General features: G+C 38.2%; 1 protein-coding gene across 3 annotated transcripts in view; it reads left to right on the top strand.

The window, feature by feature from the left end:
- LOC120536260 (abnormal pharyngeal pumping eat-20-like) overlaps positions 1 to 19958 on the top strand; it is a 33098-nt gene extending 13140 nt beyond the window's left edge. The window contains exons 3-8 of one of the 3 annotated variants that reach the window (XM_039764584.1): positions 1952 to 1993; positions 4162 to 4224; positions 5039 to 5144; positions 5549 to 5901; positions 6436 to 6508; positions 19694 to 19958. In XM_039764584.1, coding sequence (XP_039620518.1) covers positions 1952 to 1993; positions 4162 to 4224; positions 5039 to 5144; positions 5549 to 5901; positions 6436 to 6508; positions 19694 to 19701 — 645 coding nt within the window. In that variant the 3' untranslated portion in view covers positions 19702 to 19958. Of the gene's footprint in view, positions 1 to 1951; positions 1994 to 3507; positions 3695 to 4161; positions 4225 to 5038; positions 5145 to 5548; positions 5902 to 6435; positions 6509 to 19693 lie in introns of those variants that run through there. The other 2 variants (XM_039764585.1, XM_039764586.1) reach the window with 2 other exon arrangements.
- Positions 19959 to 20556: the final 598 nt, after the last annotated feature.

Here is a 20556-nt window from a genome sequence, read left to right as displayed (position 1 = left end):
AGAATAATAATGAATACATAACAAAAAAAAATCAACAAAAAAAAATCAATACACATTTACATAAAAACATGTATTTAATAAAAAGGTAGCTTATACAGACATGGACAAATTTGTTGGTAAACTTTGTCCTGACTAGGCAGGACAACCGATCGGTAAGCTTTCAATGTAAAGAACGTCATACCTACGGTGAAACATGGAGGAGGCTCAGTTATGTTTCGGACCTGCTTTGCTGTGTCTATCATGGGGCGACAGTCAATGCAGGAAACAATGAAATCTCAAGACTGTCAAGACATTCTTGAGTAATACGTACTACTCAGTGTCAGAAAGCTCTGCCTCAGTCACTGTATTGCAGATTTTAGGTGCATAACAGCAAAAGGCTGCATCACCACATTTTCTTAAGCTTGGTTCTTAGATTTATAAGCAGACCACCATTAGAAGATCTAAGGTTTATGACAAGATGGGAATGCACCAGCCGCCCAAACCTGACACAAGCAGACACTAGACCCAGGTTTTGCAGAACAGCACGTGTTTATTATACATGGGGAAGTGCCTTTTCTTTCGCTCAACAGCACAGTACACAAGTATAACAGTACAAAGCATCACAGTATTTTCTCCTTTCTCTATCACTCGCCTCCACTTCTCCTCCAGCAAACATTGTCCTCACCCTCCCAACTCTTTGGTAGCTGGCTCCTTTTATAGAAGACCCAGAAGTGTTCCAGATGTTCTTTGATCTCCTTCTAGCAGCACTTCCTGATGTGGTGGCATTCTTGCCATGAAGGGCTCTGCCATCTCTGCAACTGCCCCAGTCGGCATCCATGAAGCCCAATGGGGATACAGTGAAGTCCCATGAAGCACTGTGGGAATCCATAGCACTGCAGCAACCCAGGGGGGCTAACCTCCTAGAGTCCCAAAGGAGATAAAGTCCAGGGTCCATTCTCTCCACTGGTCATTCCATCATATAGGCGTCCTGGCTGGGCAAGAGTAACCTGGCCATCTGGCACAGGTTTTTACTTAAAATATAGGAAGGAGGAAGATTATATAGAGCTTTATATACCATTAATGATATTTTCTCCCTGTGTCTGTGTGGGTTTCCTCCGGCGCTCCGGTTTCCTCCCACAATCCAAAGTTGATTCTAAAGGACACAGGTAACCAATGTAACAACACTAGAACCTGTGAGAAAGAGTGAAAAATCATTAATTATTAATTGATACGGTAAGACAATAATGTCACTTGACTGGAAAAAATAGTCACATTTTACCAGTCCAGCCACAATTATGTTCAAATTCAAAATGAATGTTTAAATATTTATAAAGTCACTTTTTTGTGTTTCCATTGCCATAACACAATTGGTGGTTGTTAGGGGCGTAACTTTTGGGGCTGCTTATCTTTGTGTCATTAGTGTGATGCTTTATATGCTGGTATTACAGCTTTTGTAGTATCTGTGATTGTGGATAAAAGTAAAACACAGTATGTGTGCAGATTAGCCGTGTGTGTGTTTTTTTATTATGAACTATAACTGTTCTCTGTGAGTTTTGTTTAGATTTGTCTGATTTTGCTCTGTTTAAATGTTTTCATTCATCTCCAAGTCCTTCTTTAAATCAGATGGTTTACTCTGTAGCACTGGCAGTACAACATGCAATGTTTACTTTTACTTACATTAAATATTATCTGCCAGAAGTCTGTCCAAATACCCAATTCTGAGTATTTATACAGACATCAAAGCCGAACAAGTGACACTTTCTATGGATGATGCCATCACAAATTCAAAGATGGGTTCATAATTTGTTATAGGTGGGATTTCTTGATATTTGTGTCACCACTGAAATGGAGTCTGGTAGTAGTAGAGATGGTCTTAATTTTTGGATATAGTATGCCTTATTTAGGGGACATAATGGTTCTAATCTCTGATGGGAGTAAACAATATTCACAAGGTTTCCTTGTGTCCTTATAGGATGGCCATCACCTGCTGAATGTCACTGCTACTCCTCCACAGGTAAGCAGGGTATGTGTGTCTATGAATTAGGACTCAAACCTTTTCTGTATTCAAAGAAAGCCTTACTTAAATTTAAAGCAGATTAAAAGTTGATATCATGAAAGTGATCCGTTTCTGATATATCCCTACTTCATGATTTGAGGTAGCAGACAGAAGAAAGGAAGAACATTTGTCAGAGGTTTGTGGAAAGAGAGAGTGTCTACCAAACATTGGTGAGAGACTGAAGGGTTATTTGAAAGTAGAAGGGTTGTCCTAAAATGGTAGGCAGGCAGTGTGGTGTAAGGGTTAAGACAATGAATTTTAATTCTGGTTCATTCCTAGAGTCTTCTTGTGCTTACATAAACTGCAACAAATGTATGGAAACAATTATATGATATCCTACCCTGATCTAATGGATAAAGTTGACAACCAAATGACAGGTACCACAAAAAAAAATAGCCCACAAAGTTTGAAACTAAAATGTTTTTGAAAAACTGGAGTAGAGATGGACTGATTTATGGGTTTTGGTGCATTATTCATTGAAACAGTAGTATGCCAATGTTTCATGAATTGGGCTTTTCATAGGAGAACTAACAATAGGATATTGCTCTAGAATTTCCTTGCATGTCAGCTTGAAGGAGCTTGTATGAGCATAGAGCTCCACAATAAAAAATAATACCATGGATTAAGCAGGTCTTCCCTTCAAAACACACACACATAATCAAACCAGCAAAATGAAACAACTGTGCACAGGGGCTTTCCACAAGCTTCACCTAGCTGTGTTGGCTGCTGCTAAAATCAAGGCAGGGCTCCATCCCTGTGCAGAGCTGCTCATTTGTGTGTCACCCTTTGTATATAAATGTCATTTACACCACACAGTTAAGCTTTATCTGTGAGTGTGCTTGGAGTGGGTTGTATAAATGAGATAAGAAAGAAAGAAAGAAAGAAAGAAAGAAAGAAAGAAAGAGTCAAGAGTTTTGTTTAAGCTGGCCATGGGAGAAAATGAAGAGTGAGATGTAAAATCTTTGGGGCTGCTGATTGACTGTGGTTGTGTTAGAACCAAGTTTAAACTTCTGCTCTTTTTCTTTGGTGGGTTCCTTCAATCCTTCTGATAAAACACAAACAGACTTGATGATCCACTGTGCAGTCTAATAATAATACTAATAGATTTTCTTTTTATAACATTTTTCCTATGGTCAAGGCACTTCTAGTGGCTTAGATATTGATCTTTAAACCTTAGGTTGCTACTTCAATTTCGTCAAATGAGTAGCTTAACTTGTGAGTGCTCTATCTGTAAAAAAGTATACATGTGAAAGTAATTTGTACATCTGCATATTGTGATGGATGTTCAGGCCTGGAGAAGTAGGGAACCAGGAGAGGGACAATTCCTTCACCAGGTTGCCATGGAGCTGGAAGGATCAACCCTGTGATCCTGGAAGCAGATACACTCAGAGTGCTTCCGGGTGCCCATGCAGCACTTCCACCTCGCCAGGAAGTGCTGCAAGAAGGTCATCAGGGAGCACCTGGAGCACATGTCAGTGCATTATAAAAGGGGCTGCCTCACTCCATTTGAGGAGCTGGAGTCGGGAGGCAGAGGGCGGAGATTGTGAGTGGAGGAGTGAGGATGGCAGTGAAGAAGAAAAGAGAAATAAAAAGGACTGAGTGTAATGGGAGTGTTTGGTGGACTGTATTGTGTGTGTAGGTGCAGAAGAATAATTAAACGTGAGTTTGGACTTCTGGCTGTCTCAGTGTCTGTTGTCCAGGCATCTTTTACAATATATAATGTAGCTTGGAGAGGTGAACACAAAGGAAAGGCACTATCTAAAGCAAAGGAAAAAATACACACAATTAGTAAGAGTAGGCTGTGAGAACCTTTGACCCGGATGCCTCAGACACATTCCTTAATATGATCTGCAAATTGTCTTCTTGTTTTGTTTACAACAAATGCTGGATGCCTCAGACAAGGAATCTAGTAAAACTGTAATTGAAGAAGTGCTTGACACTTCACTTTTGAAAGGTTCAGAGGCACCAAATAGGGCTTTGTAGTTAAAGATATTTTATATACGGTATGTGATGTTATGGCTTCTTTTCTAAGAGCAGATCCCAGGTTGTGGATTTTGGCTACTTATTGTGATAATAAGTTGGAGAGAACTGGTTTTCAACTGTGACTTTCTATTCTTCCTTCATAGGTGTCCCCTGCCATGGATTTTTTTGATGCTGAACCATTTCCTCCAGACAATCAAACCTCCAAGGTAGTAAACAAGAGAATGGGGTGCTCAGGTGACCCCAGGTGTTACATAGTCAGTCCTTATTTGAGAAAGCACTAGCTTAAACTATCCAATGTTGCCAGTTTTCTTATATCTAGAACATCAGCATTTGTTGAAATATGAAAATAAAACCATAACATATTCAAATTTATTAAATGATATTTAATTTGCAAATGAATATAGTTTATCATTTTGTTTTTATACATATATTATTACAATATGGCTAATTAATTAATGTAATGTTTTAAAATATGCAATATTTTTGTTTTTCCTCTCCGGTGACTAAATATACAAATGTTTTGGTAATTTTAGCTGAAATCGGGTAATAAAAAACCTGTACCTGCATTTTTCATGCATCAAGGGAATAAAATCAGGCGGAGGAGATTGGTCAGAGGGTTTTGGATTGGTATAGAGAACAAACAGAGAGACATTCTGTTTTATATACTATATAGATTGAAGTTTCATAGCACACACCATCATGGAGCACTTTGCAAAGTGAGCAAGAAAATATTTTTTGCCTGCATGTTTTTAGCAACAGCTACACCATAAACTAAGTACATTTACTGCATATAAAATGACTATGCTGGCAGACCAGACATTTAACCAACTGCTACAAAACAGCTGTGGTCACAGACAATAGTAATGCACTAAAGATGGATTGCTACACATGTAGAAAGCTACACTGTGGTCAAGTTTAATTTAACTTGGCGACCTGTATGGAATGGAAATCAAGAAATGAACACATTTCATGAATTCGAGTGCCACTCACCTCACTTTCTCCCTGAATCTTTTGTTCCAGACATCACCAAGTAGTGACCTCTCCTCTCTTTTCCTAAATGAAAATCCATCACCCATCATGGGGGAACAGCAAAGTCTCGATCAGTCGCTGGGCATTGTCCAGACAGGTACAGTACAGTATGCTATTGGCTTAGTGATTGGTCAGAAACAATCTCCAGATGTATATTGTATGCCATTCATTTAAATGGATAGGGTGGTTCAGTGACATGCTATGACTGTCCACCACTCAATGGGTAAAGTAAAATGTTATGTAAATATGCACTTAACTTGTTCTAATGTTAATGGTAAATGAATATAATTAAAGAAATATGGAGAAAGGTGTAGCGTTTGCATTGAGTTGAGCTATTGCATTCAGCCTGGACTTCAAAATGAGAGAGCTCAATGCTGAAACTAGTAGACAGAGTTTTTAATGAAAAGCTACTGAGCTTGTCATGGACTCATCGGTCCCACTGGGCGATCAGTGCATCTGCCCCTCCAGTAATCCACTCAATTTTTCTCTCTTTTTTACTAGGCATTTCTCAGAATGATCCTTGGGTTATTTGTAACCAGGTCACTCCAAGTATAAGTCAGATGACTTCACCTCTTGCCAGTCCAGGGTCTCCTGACTGGTTCTCTGGGTCATCTGTTTCATCTGACTCTTGGGGAGCACCAGATGTGTGGACCAATATGCCTCCTGAGAGCCCCTTATCTCCATCTGAACCCTTGTCTGCTACTGTTCCTTTTGAGGCCTGGCTCCGAACAACAAACAGCCAACCATCTTTTGTCTCACCCCAATCCCCCACCAGTGGGATACAACTTCAAAATTCCCCTACTCCTGTTCCTGCTGGCTCCCACTTCCCAAGGATGGTCTTTCCAACCTGGACGGTAAATAATGACATAGATTTGGAAGGGGTGTTTAATTTTTATGGAAAGTGAGCGTGACAAAGCTATATAAAACACTTGGGGTGGGTATGACTATTACAAACAAGAGAGCTTTATCCCTTTCGTGTCCCTCATTGCTTTAGATATGCCCTTCGAGAGCATTTATGTAAGTAAATTACAGCAGTAGCTGGAACAATAGTCTTCAGTGCTTGGGTAAAGACTGGCAGTGGGATACATTCTAGAGTTTTTATCTTTGTCCCTCAGCCAAGTGAATATCCTTCTGGAAGAGCCAAACCATGACTTGATATGGGAACCTGACCCACTGAAAAAGTCTCTGTCCTAAGCTCTTAGTTTACAAGTCAATGTCCAAATCACCAGGAACAGATACATCTTTGATTTTCAAAATTTAAAGCACTTTTCTCAAACTGATATGACTGTTAGATCAAATCACAAATGGCATCATCTTGCATGTAGAGGCAAGTAAAATGTCAATTCACAAATTCAGAGTGTTACTAACTTTGTCTTTCATGTCTGCAGGGTGGCACTGAATTACAGAGTGACTCTTGTGCAGCCCTATGCTCCTGGCAACAGGAAGAAATGTTGACATCCGGTAAGAGCTGAAAAAGACCTTGTAACAGTTGGCCACAGGGGAATGGGATTGGGTTGGAAATCTGAATGATACCCACAACTCTATTCATTTCTATAGCACATTTTCACATGTTGAACACTTTGAGCTGCATGAGTGCAAAATTGGCGAAAACACAGGAAGAAGAGGGTTATGGTGTGAGGAACCCTTTTAGAATTTGGTACATTAAGAGTGGTGTTCCACAGAGGTCAGCACTAGGGCTGTTACAATTTTTAATATACATAAATGATTTTGATAGGAATATAAATAACAAGCTGGTTAAGTTTGCAGATGATACCAAACTAAGAGGACTGCCAGATAATCTGGAATGCATTGAATGATTACAGAGGGACTTGGACAGCACACTGACTTTGACAGGTTTGTGGCAGATGAAATTTAATGTAAAGAAATGTAAAATATTTCACACAGGACAGTGGTTCTCAAACTGTGGGGAAGGCCCCCCTAGGGGGGCACGAAGTAACAAAAAGGGCGGCATGAAGATGTAAAAAAAAAAACCAAGAATCGAAAATAGGAAAAATACATCTATTGAAACCAAAACAAATTAACATAAACTACATTCTGATACTAGAAAAATAAATATAGAGTTAGATAAATGTTGATAAAAGTTAAATAGGTATAATAAAATATGCATCTATGATCTATCATTAATTAAAAAAGAACAAATTGGTATTAGTGGGCTCCTTTCAAAAAAACGTTAGGGGGGCACAATTAAAACTGTTATGAAAACTTGGGTCGCAAATACTTAAAGATTGAGAAACGCTGACATCGGAAACAAAAATGTTAGGTTTGAATACACAACGGGAGGTCTGAAAATAGAAAGCACACCTAATGAGAAGGATTTAGGAGTAATAGTGGACTTGACACTATCAAGTGCCAGAGAGTTCAGAAGCCATTAAGAATGCTAACAGAATGTGAGGTTATATAGCGCACTGATGTTTTGAGTACAAGCCCAAGGAGGTTATGCTGAAGCTTTATAACACACTAGTGAGGCCTGAACTGGAGGACTCCAAGCTACAAAAAAGGACATAGCAGTGCTGAAAAATGTCCAGAGAAGAGCGACTAGTGTGATTCCAGGACTGCTGAGATGAATTATGAGGAAAGATTAAAAGAGTAGACCACCTTTCAATTTAATCAAGAGAACATTAAAAGGAGATGTGAAGGAAGTGTTTAAAATTATAAAAGAAATTAGTACAGTGGATTGAGACTGTATCTTTAAAATGAGTTCATCAAGAAATATAGCAAAAAGCACTCACGTTTGCTGATGCAGAAAAGTTAGTCCATGCGTTTGTCTCCTCCAGGCTGGACTTCTGCAATGCACTTCTCATTGGGACTACTGGAAAAACCCTTCAAAAGCTGAAGTATATTCAGAACAGTGCTGCTAGGATCTTGATGAGAGGGCGTAAATACGATCATATTACGCCCATTCTTAAATCTCTTCACTGGCTCCCTGTTTCATTTAGAATTGATTACAAGGTTGCCCTTTTTACCCACCAGTGTATTTATGGGGATGCCCCTCCCTACCTCAAAGAACTTATTTCCTTACATGCGTCCACACGCAACCTTCACTCTGCATCAGTACATCTTTTGAAAACTCCTAAGATTAGACTTCATACCATGGGAGATCGAGCTTTTTGCTCAGCTGCACCCAGACTGTGGACTGATATCCCTGAATATCTGAGGACGCCACAGACTGTTGATGCTTTTAAATCTGGTCTTAAAACTTATCTTTTTATCAGAGCTTTCGGTTTGAATTAATTTTGTAGCACTTTGAGATTTGTTTCAAATATAAAGTGCATTATAAATAAAATGTATTATTATTATTATTACACTTTGAAACTTGTCAAGAGTAAATTTCACACAAACAGTAGGAAGTTTATCTTCACACAGAGAACCACAAACAGATGGAATAAGTTACCAAGTAATGTGGTGGACAGTAGGACTTTAAGGATCTTCAAATCTCAACTTGATGTTATTTTGGAGGAATTAACTGGACGGGACTGGTGAGCTTTGTTGGGGTGAATGGCCTCTTCTCAGTTAGATTGCTCTAAAGTTCTAAAACACTAGTAAAAGGAAAATTAAAGTTATAAAAGAAAAAAAAAATAAAGGAAACATCTAGTTTGTAAGTCTGGATACAATAATACATTTCTAGACTGATAACATATGTTATGACCATTAACTCCTAAATAAATAAACATCTATGGAGGCCAAGGCCAGAAGACCTCCACCCACAGAAATTTGAGAAGTATCTACAAGTAATTCAGTATTATCTACATAATCTAGAAGATTTGATGTTGCTGATATTTAAATAGCAGTACTTTTCTTCAAACGTTCCAGCATTAATTATGGCTGCAGATTATCCATCACAGGATGCAGGAAAGAGAAGACAAACACAAAAAAAATATTGTTTAACTAGAAAGAAATTCTGTGGAAATATTTAGAATTGTCAGATAATTGCATTGTATGAAAACAAGCCATACTGTAGATTCAGAGAGTATTCAGACCCTTTCACATTTTTGCATTTTGTTATGTTGTAGCCTTGTGCTACAATATTTTTTTTCACACATCAAGTAAAACTCAATATGCCAGAATGCAAAAGCAAAAACAGTATTTTGGAAATATTTACAATTTTGTGAAAAATGAAACACTGAGATATCACATTCAGTATTCAATATTCAGTATTCAGACCCTTAGCAATGACACTTATAACCTGTCTCAACTGAATCCAATTCTATTGATCAGCATTGAGACGTTTATACGTCTCCTTTGGAGTCCACCTGTGGTCAATTTAGCTGATTGCACATGATTAGGAAGGGCACACACCTGTCAACAGAGGGTCCCTCAACTCGTAATACCTATTAGAGTGAAAACTAAGCAATGGGGTCAGAAGAATTGCCCGCAGTGCTTAGGTATAGGATTGTGGTGAGTCAGAAAAGTGGGAAAGGCTACAAAAAAAATCCGGCACCATTGAAGGTTCCCAAGAGCACAATGGCATCCATAATTCTTAAGAACATAAGAAATTTGACAAATTAGAGACCATTAGTCCACTAAGCTTGTTTATTTGGTTAATAGTTAAGCTATCCCAATGTCTCATTCAATTAAATGTATCAAGGTTTCTGCTTAAACTACATGTCTCGGTAGTTTTCTCCAGATACCCACAATGCATTGGGTAAAGGTGTGCTTCCTGGCTTCTGCCTTAAATACATTTCCTCTTAATTTCAAGTGATTTGCTCAAATATGTGATTCAAACTTAAGGTAAAATAATTATGATAAATCTACTTTATCAATGCCTTTGAGAATTTTTGAAGATCTGAATTATGTTCCCATGCAGTCTCCTCTGCTCGAGACTAAACAGGTTTGATTCTCTGCGTCTGTCAACATTTCCTTAAGTCCTGAGATACACTTGGTTGCTGTCCTCTGCACAGTTCCAACTTTTTTGTAGTGTGGTGACCAAAACTGCACACCATACTCAAAGTGCAGACTCACCAACACATGGAAGAGGTTTGGAGCAACCACACTTCTTAGATCTCACCTCTGGGCATACTAAGCAACTGGGGAAAACACCCAATGGTAAGAAATGTGACCAAAAACGCATTGGTCACTCTTGCTGAGCTCCAGAGCAGGGGTCCGCAACTCCAGTCAGGGCCTCAGACTCAACCAATTTCACTCCAAGCAGCTGCTTAATTAAGTGCCGAGTCTTGATGCTAATTAAATGCATCCTTTAACTCCATGGCTTTTTGATGTACTCCTTGTGCAATAGCATACATTGTTGAAATTGTTGATTTTCTCTTTTCTAAGAGTGGTGTTAAAATGTTTCGGGGACTGAGTAGATCAGCATTCCTGAAAACTACATCCTTTTTTATTTTCAGATATTGTATGATGGACACAGTTTGCTTGTCATGTTTAGGCTCATTTTATATCTCATTGTTTGGGATCTAATTAAGGGAAGTGAAACAATTAAGGGGCCAAAGTCTTCAAGAGCAAGTCAAATAAAATTAATTCAAAGAAGTCAATTAGCAGCAAAAACAGGTCACTATTTAAGAAAAGGGTTAGAATGAAAACCTGCAGCCACTGCGGTCCTCTAGGACTGGAGTTGCATACACCTGCTCCAGAGAAGCAGTATGGAGAAGGAAAAACGTCTAGAAGGACAACCACTGCAGAACTCCACCAGTCAGAGCAGTGAGAGCATTGCCCATTCTGTTAGGCTTTAGTGGCACAACAGGCCTCTTGTGGCAGAAGATTTAGCAGACATCCCACTGCTGAAAATCCCAACTTACATTCCAAACTGTGACATTACTCCAGCTTGCATCAGGGCCTGCCTGGACTTCATCTGCCAACAAAGGTGTAAATCAGAGTTGAGGCCTCTCTGCAAACTCTTTCAGTCCAGAAAGCACGAAATAAACTAAACCAAGAACAAAGATCTGTAAATCAATAAATGACAACTCTGATGGACAGAAGAACTCACCTAAAAGGAAACACTGATTTTATAACTGGAATTGGCTTTAATCCAATCAGGAAAAGTTATACATTCACTTAAAACTCACTCCACCATCCTCAGGACACTCGATGGCTCTCTCAGGTGGCTCTCTCAATGGAACTCTGAGGAAACTTTCAGAGGATTACCTAGGGCACTGGCAAAAAAGGGAAAGCAAAGTACAAAGATATTCGTAATGAGAACTCGTTCCAGAGCTCTCTGGAACTCAGAATAGCCACCTTCTAAATGGACAATGACCCTAAACACAAAGACAAGACAACACAGGAGTGACTCAGAGACAATTCTGGGAATGTCGTTGAGTTTCCCAGTCAGAGATCAGACTTGAACCCAGAAAATCTTTTGAGAGACCTGAAAATAGCTAACCACCGATGGTCTCTGTCCAACCTGACACAGTGTGAGAGGATCTTCAGAAAATAATGGAAGAAAATCCCCTGATTTAGGTGTGTGGAACTTGTCACATCAAACCTATGATGACTCCAGGCCATTATTGCTGCCAAGGGGCTTCAATCAAGTACTGAGTAAAGCATTTGAATACTTGTGTCAAAGAGATATTTTAAGTTTTGTTTGTTTTTTTTTTAATTTGCAAACATTTCTAAAATCCTGCTTTATTTTTCTTATTTTGGGGTGTTACGTGTTGTTTGTTGTTGGGAAAAATAAATGAAACAATTTAAGCACAAGGTTGCAATATAACACAATGTGAAAAAATTGAAGGGATCTGAATGCTTTCTGAATCCACTGTACTTGAACAAATGGAAAGCTACAAAGGATATAAATTTAAAAGCAAGTCAGTAAACATTTCATATAGCACCTTGCACGATGAATCACAATACAAAGACGCTTCAGTGACTATTTCAGAGTCACACACTGAGTCATTGCTACGACACAAACTGGGGAATTTTGAAGCGAAGTTGAGCGCTATAAGCACTACAGCACACTGCCTGAGTCATCTGAACCAAGAGGAAGTGCTTCAGCAGTAAGAGCACTCGAGAGGCGATGTCTCTTTAAGTTATTCTCATCTCAGCTGGAACTTGGCTGTGGGATAGCACCGCTCTCGGGGGACTTGTAGAAGTCAGGCAGCAGCGGTGGCCTGGAGTTAAGCAACAAGGGCTGACCACTACACTCCAAACTGTTATGAAATACAAATACAGTAATGAGAGTGAGTGGGAATATTTAGGGGACGAAAATGTGGTGAGCATTTGAAAAATATGCCCATCGCTAAAAAGATGATGGGCCTGCAATTAATGTCAAATAATGAAGTTAGGTCTGTACAATGTCTTATACAGATAAGCGCCTGGGATTGATTCACAGCTTGGTTACTACTCATTTGCAGTTAGCACATTCCGTTCATGGACTTGACCTGACTTTATCCCACATGCCAAAAAAATAATAAGTCAGACAATTAGTGAGAGTGGGTGCATGCGTGAACATCCCATCCTGTCTAGGACTGGCATGATTTATTTGTGAAATGTGATTCTTGCAATGACAGACAGACAGATAGATAGATAGATAGATAGATAGATAGATAGATAGATAGATAGATAGATAGATAGATAGATAGATAGATAGATAGATACTTTATTAATCTCAAGGGGAAATTCACATACTCCAGCAGCAGCATACTGATAAAAAACAATATTGAATTAAAGAGTGATAACAATGAAGGTATAATAGACAGACAATAATTTTATATAATATTAACGTTTACCCCCCGGGTGGAATTGAAGAGTCGCATAGCGTGGGGGAGGAACGATCACCTCAGTCTGTCAGTGGAGCAGGACAGTGACAGAAGTCTGTTGCTGAAGCTGCTCCTCTGTCTGGAGATAACACTGTTCAGTGGATGCAGTGGATTTTCCATTATTGACAGGAGCCTGCTCAGTGATATGTAATAGAATGAAAATAGAAGATATGTAATGCCAATAGTAAGCTGTAAAACAATCAAACATAGACATGAGAAGAGTTGGGGTTCCTGCCTGGGAAACCCTGTTTAGTAAAGCAATGGAGAAAGAATTAAAAAAACATATGGTCCTAGAAGGAGCAGAAAGAGATGCCACTTGTAACTTTCATGAGAACTGAACTGTTTTTTTCCTTTTCCCTGATGTTCATTCAAACCTGTCCCTGTAAGGCACTCAGCAGTGTCATGTTTGACAAAATATGTGAATATAATACTCTCTAATAAGAGGCCTGTTATTACAATGGGAGATAAAAGAAGTGTTAAATAAAAAGTGAAGAACCTTCTATCATAATGCATTGAGATAGAGAGCTTGGCATACATGATTATTAACAAGAAGGTTACGATCTCAGTAAAATCTGACACACATAACAAAGATCCTAGAATGAGTGCACTCCTGTCTAAGGCAACATGGGAATGGAACCTTTCAATTTCAATCTCTGATAATCAATGGAATTCATTCGTCAAAAATATGCACACATTTTGGAAAGTATAGAACAATTCTGTTAAAAACTGCACAATATATGCATCCAAGATAGACAAACGAGAGGAGTCCATTCAGTCCATCAAGCTCATCTGTTTACCTAATAGTTAAATAGTCCCAATATCACATCCAGATACTTCAACTAAGATTATTCAAAATATATCCAGAATAGAACCCTACATTATCAAGTGTCTGTCTTATGAGGACTTATGTCATTGGAACACCCCATACACAAATCGTCTTGGGAAAACTCTTATTTGTAAGATACTTTTACCATTAGCTTAATCTGTCTGATGGCAGAATTCAGAATACACCATCAAAGTAAATCTCCTGTGAAATCTTACACTGCACTACTCACTCGCCATGTTACCTTAATCAGGTGGATGAATCCTAACCCACCAAAGCAAATAAAAATCCAAAGATTTTTTACAACTTGTGAATAATACATTATTGCTGTACTGATATAAACAAGAGGGGTCTCACTGAAGGTTTTTGATGCCTCAGGGTGTATATGTGGGGGCTACTGTATATTGGTCTTGTGATTGTTCACAAAGCAGGGGTGCTGAATTTGATTGGATATAATATGAAACGTACACATGCATAGGAAGTAGCATTGATTTGGTCCTTGATTGCTCTGTTTTCATTTATTCATTTTAAGGTGCTTTAAAAACAAATAAAATAAAAAAAACCTTGCACATTTCAAAATTATCAAAAAATAATGTACAGTGGTACATTCGTATATGTCTGCTTTGGAATGAGTCCAACTTGGAATACGTCATGTTTGGACGCGAAAAATTTTGCTTGTTATACAACCTTTGGAATACGATTCGCGTGCTAGAGCACCATGCGCTACCCTTGTTTACCTCTCTCGAGACAAAGCCACGACTGCCCACGAGCGTCAGTACGCCAGTTGCTAGCATTCAGTGAACAATCCACGCTAAAACTCTATGTGAATTTTCATATGATTTTGTGTTTTTTCACGTAAATTTGAATTTATTGTTGAAAAGTATGAAGGTGGCATGTGTATCTGGGACTTGGCTGCTGCATACCGTATGCTGAGAACGACGGTATCTACGATTGTGAAAAACAAAGATGCTATTAAAAAGTAAAGTGAGGTTAAATTTTCATATATTTCATCTAATTGCTTTTGTATTTATGTATTTTAGTATTAAGCAGTGTTTAAATTATTTTATACAACCACATCAATGTATAATATGCCAATAACAATAGGATTTTTTTTCATGGGAAAGGATTAATCATTTTCCATTGTTTCTTGGGGAAAAATTTGTTTGGTATACGTCCTCTTTGGTATAAGTTAAAGGATCTGGAATGAATTAAGGATGTGTACTGAAATGTTTCCAGGGCAAAATCCAACCTGTGAACGCTGCAAACTAGTTCCAGCCTCACTAGGTCACATGTTCTGGGCCTGCTCCAAATTAACATTATTCTGGACAAAAATCTTTAATTACCTCTCAGACAGCCTTGGACTCACAATTCCTCCTAACCCATTAACGGCTGTGTTTGGGGTTCTTCCAGATTGGTTTAAAGTGAAGAAAGACAAACAAATTGTGATTGCATTCACTACACTTTTGGCACGCAGACTTATTCTGATAAACCTGAAGAACCCAAACTCTCCTCTTTTAAGTCAGTGGGAAACCGATGTGTTATATTATTTGAAATTCGAAAAAATCAAATACTCAGTTAGAGGATCCGTACAGACTTTTTTCAAAACATGGCAGGACCTAATCAGTAATATTTTAAAATAAGTTCATGAAGCACAGAGAATTTATTAATTTAGGTATGTTTACAAGCCTTAAATTTTACACCGTTTGGCTTGCTCTCTCTCTCAGGGGTGGGGATCGATCTGTTCTTAACTCAATTTTTCTTTTTGTAAAAACTTGATTTATTTGTATGGATTGCAATAAAATTAATAAAAAAAAGATGTATACCGTTAAACTGTCCAAAGGGGCAGTAAAATCGTTGGCGAACATGCACCCATATGAACCACAGACACGTCTCCTGAATGCTAAAGAGCTCTCTAAGTGCTGTGTCTGCAAAACGGCAATTGCAGAGCTGCTTTAATGTTGACTTCTCCAAGTAGTCCAATCCTCCTCAGACAGGTCTGGACTACCTGAGAAGTGTGTCTCTCTCAGGTCTGGACCCAGTCTGGACTCCACGTCTCTCTCAGGTCTCATTGCACAGCAGTTGTGTAGAATATAATTATCAAGTCATTGATGGTGATGATATATATATATATATATATTTTCATTTTATTACTGTTTTTTTTTGTATCAGTATACTGGCATTATGTGAATTTCCCCTTGGGATTAATAAAGTTTATCTATCTATCTATCTAAGTAGCATTGAGTTTTAACACAAGTTGGAATGTATGCCCATTTAAGAGATGCTTATTTCAAGTAAGTCAGTGTTTAACAGTGCATTCAAAGTCTACAGTTGTCTTGATCGTTTAATTCATACTTTGACACGCCTGTGTCTCATATGATTTACCAATTTGAGAATTAATATATTGCCCTCATTTTCTTATTGCCTTCTTTTCAACTTGCTTTTCAGGTTGTACTTGCTCAAATAGTATTTTGTTAAAAGGTCAGGTCTATGATTTTAAACTGCATTAATTTTGTGATTGTGTATTTACTTCATAATTTATATATTTTTTTATGATTGCATGTTTTAATGTTAGATGTGATTAATTGTGATTAATTCCATACATTTATGCAATTTATTAGTTCATTTTTTTGCTTTATTTGATTCCCAACCCTAATTATTATCTATCCTGCATTTGACTGACACCTTCATCCAAAAGTCTACATGTTCAAGATGCATTATTACAGACAGATTTAGTGACACACTCAGGGTCCCGTTCAAACAGCAATCTTATGGTTTAAAGTCTACGGTCTAAACTATTGACCCTACTTACCCTAGAGAATAACTAGACATAGCGGCTCAATTCAAATAGCACAACAGTGGAAAAAACAGCAGAGACACAAATACATGTGAGCCCAAACAAAAGGCCAGAGCAGAAAAAAAAATCATGAAGACAGCATCAACCACGGCTAATGACATCAGAAAAGCAGAGCCAAGACTTCCCGGCTCTATTACTTTAAAGAAGCTCCTGAAGTGACCTGCCAGTGTATGTGTGCTGCACTCAGCTTGGCTCAGCTCATGCGTCACTGCCTCAGGCTGTGTGAATATCCATACTATGGTGACAGCAGGATATACAGTATGGTAGGATATTGTAAACAGGGGAAACAGCAGAGGAAACGCTGGTCAGTAAACAAAACTAAGTGAAATGAATGAAGAGTGGAACCTGACAAAAACAAAGTCATCAAAGCAGACGGATGCACCTGTGATCATGTCTACTCTTAGAAAAGTATGGTGTATCCTAGTTCACAAATATTTGGGATGATGATGAAATATATTGTCAGAATGTTGTGAAAAGGACGGTTGACAAAAAATAGACAAGGAGATGAGGGAAAATAGCATAGGAAAGTTAGCAATGGGAGATCAACCAATGGAGTCACCAACAGAGAAACAAGCCTAACCAAAAGACAAACTCAAAAAAGCAGAGATGAAAAACGGTAAGGTTTAGATGTTTATCCACATACTTGGATACTGACTGAACCCACCATTTTTTATACTAAAAGCGTCAGACATCAAGCATACATACACAGATCATAGGAACCACTATGGCAACAGTAAAGAAAGAGACAAATGGAGCCACCTGTAAAAATTCAACATAGCATTTCATGAAGTAAATACATAGTAATAAAATTAGATAAACAATATGCAAACAGTATAAAAAGTGTAGAAGTTCAATTTTCTCCAGAAATACATTCTTACATAGGGCAAGCATTTCAGAACACATGCTAAATGATCTTTCAAATGATCCAGTCAGCAAATTCAGTTGTGCTTGCTATATTAAACAGTTTCACACAATGATAAAGATCATTTTGTCTGGAAACAGAAAATCAACAGAAACTGGCAAGTGGAAAATGGAAGAAACGACAGCAAAGATTTCCTTTAGACATTTTTGCAAGCATTGATTGAAGTTCATTTATGAGTGGTCTGCAGCATAGAGCTAAATTGTTCGCACAGTGCTCAGTGGGTTCCTATCATGAACTGAGGTCCTGAGACCACCCAGGTTTTAAACTAAAAGCCTAACCCTCTTCATGTGACAATGATTATATTAAAAGAACTGTAACCAGGGTGATGTTTGGTTAGCTCTATCCATCCATTGTCTAACCCGCTGAATCCGAATACAGGGTCACGGGGGTCTGCTGGAGCCAATCCCAGCCAACACAGGGCACAAGGCAGGAACCAATCCCGGGCAGGGTGCCAACCCACCGCAGGACACACACAAACACACCCACACACCAGGGCCAATTTAGGTTAGCTCTAAACAAACATAAGTGCTTGAGAATAGGACAATATTTCATAAATGGGGACTTTACCAAAACAGGATTGACAAATTTATACCAAAAGTAAAACATTCCAAAAAACAAAGCCACAGGAAAATTCAAAATGCCTGAAGTGTATCTCAACAATCCATTCCCTAGGAAAAAACATTGCACTTCTTCTCCAGAGAGTTTTTGTTTTATACACAAAAGTGATGGATGTAATGTGCTGTGTGCCGCCATCTTACATAGGCAGGCAGTGATGACTCAATATGTCACATGACCAGTAGGAAGTCAGAAGCCGAACATTTTTTGGTGAAATACCAGATCAGGAAAAGAAAAGAGAGATTATTGGAAGAAGGATAACACACAGTCTAAATTTCAAGCAGCGATTAGTTTACCAGTAGGTTGGTAATACTAGTTAACAAAGCCTGAGAAGCAAAAACTAATTTGTAAACAAGAAGACAGAGCGAAAGTTGAAAGAGAGTCCTAACCAAAAAAATAAACACAAACACATGCAAGTAGTCTTTTAGGGATTCATCCAAAGGCTACAGTGGCATTCTGCTTGCCACTCCAGCATCTTCAATAGTCTTTGTGGGATAATGTCATACATCGCGTGGATGCCAGCCAGTGATATCAACCACCTTAATGACTGCAGCCATCAAAAGACATTGAAAACAATCATGGCATTATTGGCAGAAAGCTTTTCAAAATAAATATTGCAAAAATGTAATATTATTATCCAAAGATCTCTATAAAACTTGTACAATTTAAAAATAAATAAAATTCAACAGCTAAAGCAAGAATAAACAACACATCTACCACCATACAGAAACTGTCACAAAATGGTGGCTAATATAAAATATGTAGAACATAAAATGGCTTTGAGGTGACCAAAGCAACAATGTAAAACCAAAATACTACTGAAATGTAATAATGTAATAATTTTACAGATAATTGTGCAAGATTATCCATGTATATAGAAAACTAAAAACAGAAAAACAAAAAAGTAATTGAATTATTACTTAAATAAAAGAATATGTTGTGAATGAAGGCAAGAATGGGCTGGCATCCCAGCTAGGGTAGATGATTAGTTACCTGGCCTGGAGGCCCTCATAATGGTGAAAGAGAATTGGTGGACTGGCATCCCGGTGAGAATAGTTACTGTTCCCATTCCCGGTCAGGATGACATAATAGAAGGATGGGGGGTAGAAGCACACCAACAGGGCTGCCTGGAAGTCTCAATTGGCAGCCTTGCTTGGGTGCCACTATATGGGGCTTGTGGAAAAGGCCTTTGGAGGTTCCTTGGTGAAGTGTTGTGGCACCAGAAGTGCTCCTGGGTCTGGCATAAAAGAAGCCACTCCACCTCATCCACAGAGGAAGAGAACAAAGCTCACCTAGGGAAGGGGAGAAGAAAGAGGAGGATATCATCACTGCTGGATCTGAGGAAGAAACCTGCATCAAAAGGTGCTTTGTTTATTTAAAAGAAGATATTTGATCCTGGGAATGTCATTCATGTAGTTGTGTCAAGGGTTTGGGTCTTTGAGTCACCCCCTATTAGCCATAATGTATTAATTGTGAGTGACAACAAACAACGATACAATAATTAAAACAATCAGCATGTATTTCATGCAAATTTTAAAATGTGTTTGTGCACACAGAGCTCCGCAGATGCACTAAAGAAATTTTAAAGACCCTTAATAGAATATGGCAGCTTTTTGACTTTCATATCATATTCATTTTGGTCATATTACAAGAACAATGGATCCAGGGCCGTTTTAGGATGTCTCATCTGTTTTTTTTTTCATTTCAGACTGTTGAATGTATGTTCCACATATCTTCACATCATTATGAGACCCACCATGCAGCTCCAGATATTTTTGTCTGAAATGAACAACATCAGAAGACAAAGCATTGAAGGACCTCCGGGGAAGAGGGTGTTGGTCAGATGAAGAGGATGTCAGTTCCCAGTGTCATGGAATAAATGACTGATGGAAAATTCCTTTGGAATAAACAACCAAGCAATTGATCAGTTCACATTACCCACGCTCTCCTTACTGTGGTGGTAACTTTTTAAAAATAAAGAGGCGGTGAAGGCTTTTAAATAATAATAAAGAAGAATGCACCATTATGAATCTGTGCTTGAAAGTTTGTGAACCTTTTGAATTTTCTATATTTATGCATAAATATGACCTAAAATATCATCAGATTTTCATTCAAGTCCTAAACGTAGATAAAGAGAAACCAGTTAAACAAATGAGACAAAAATATTATTCTTGGTCATTTATTTATTTAGGAAAATGATTGAATTTTAGGTCATATTTATGCAGAAATATAGAAAATTCTAAAGGGTTCACAAACTTTCAAGCACAACTGTATATATTTGTTTTCTTTTTGCAGCACACAATTTTATGCAGCAGACCCGTTGTGATTGTAGATGTTTCAGGTCTGCCATGTGTGACAGTTTTAACTGTGTATTTGTTTTCATTAATGCTATGAATAGGGTGGCATGGTGGTGTAGCAATTAACAGCTCTGGTTTGAGGTACAGTCATTTTTGACTATACATGTTTATCCCATTTCTGTATTGGGTTTTTATCTGTCCTTTCATCCCTAAGACATGCATGTGAGATGAATATTACACTCTATATTGGCCAAGTGTGTTCCAACATGAAGAT

Source organism: Polypterus senegalus, chromosome 10 (assembly GCF_016835505.1).
Source record: "Polypterus senegalus isolate Bchr_013 chromosome 10, ASM1683550v1, whole genome shotgun sequence".
In the NCBI taxonomy this organism is placed as follows: domain Eukaryota; kingdom Metazoa; phylum Chordata; class Cladistia; order Polypteriformes; family Polypteridae; genus Polypterus; species Polypterus senegalus.
This window is presented reverse-complemented; position numbering and strand designations above follow the sequence as displayed.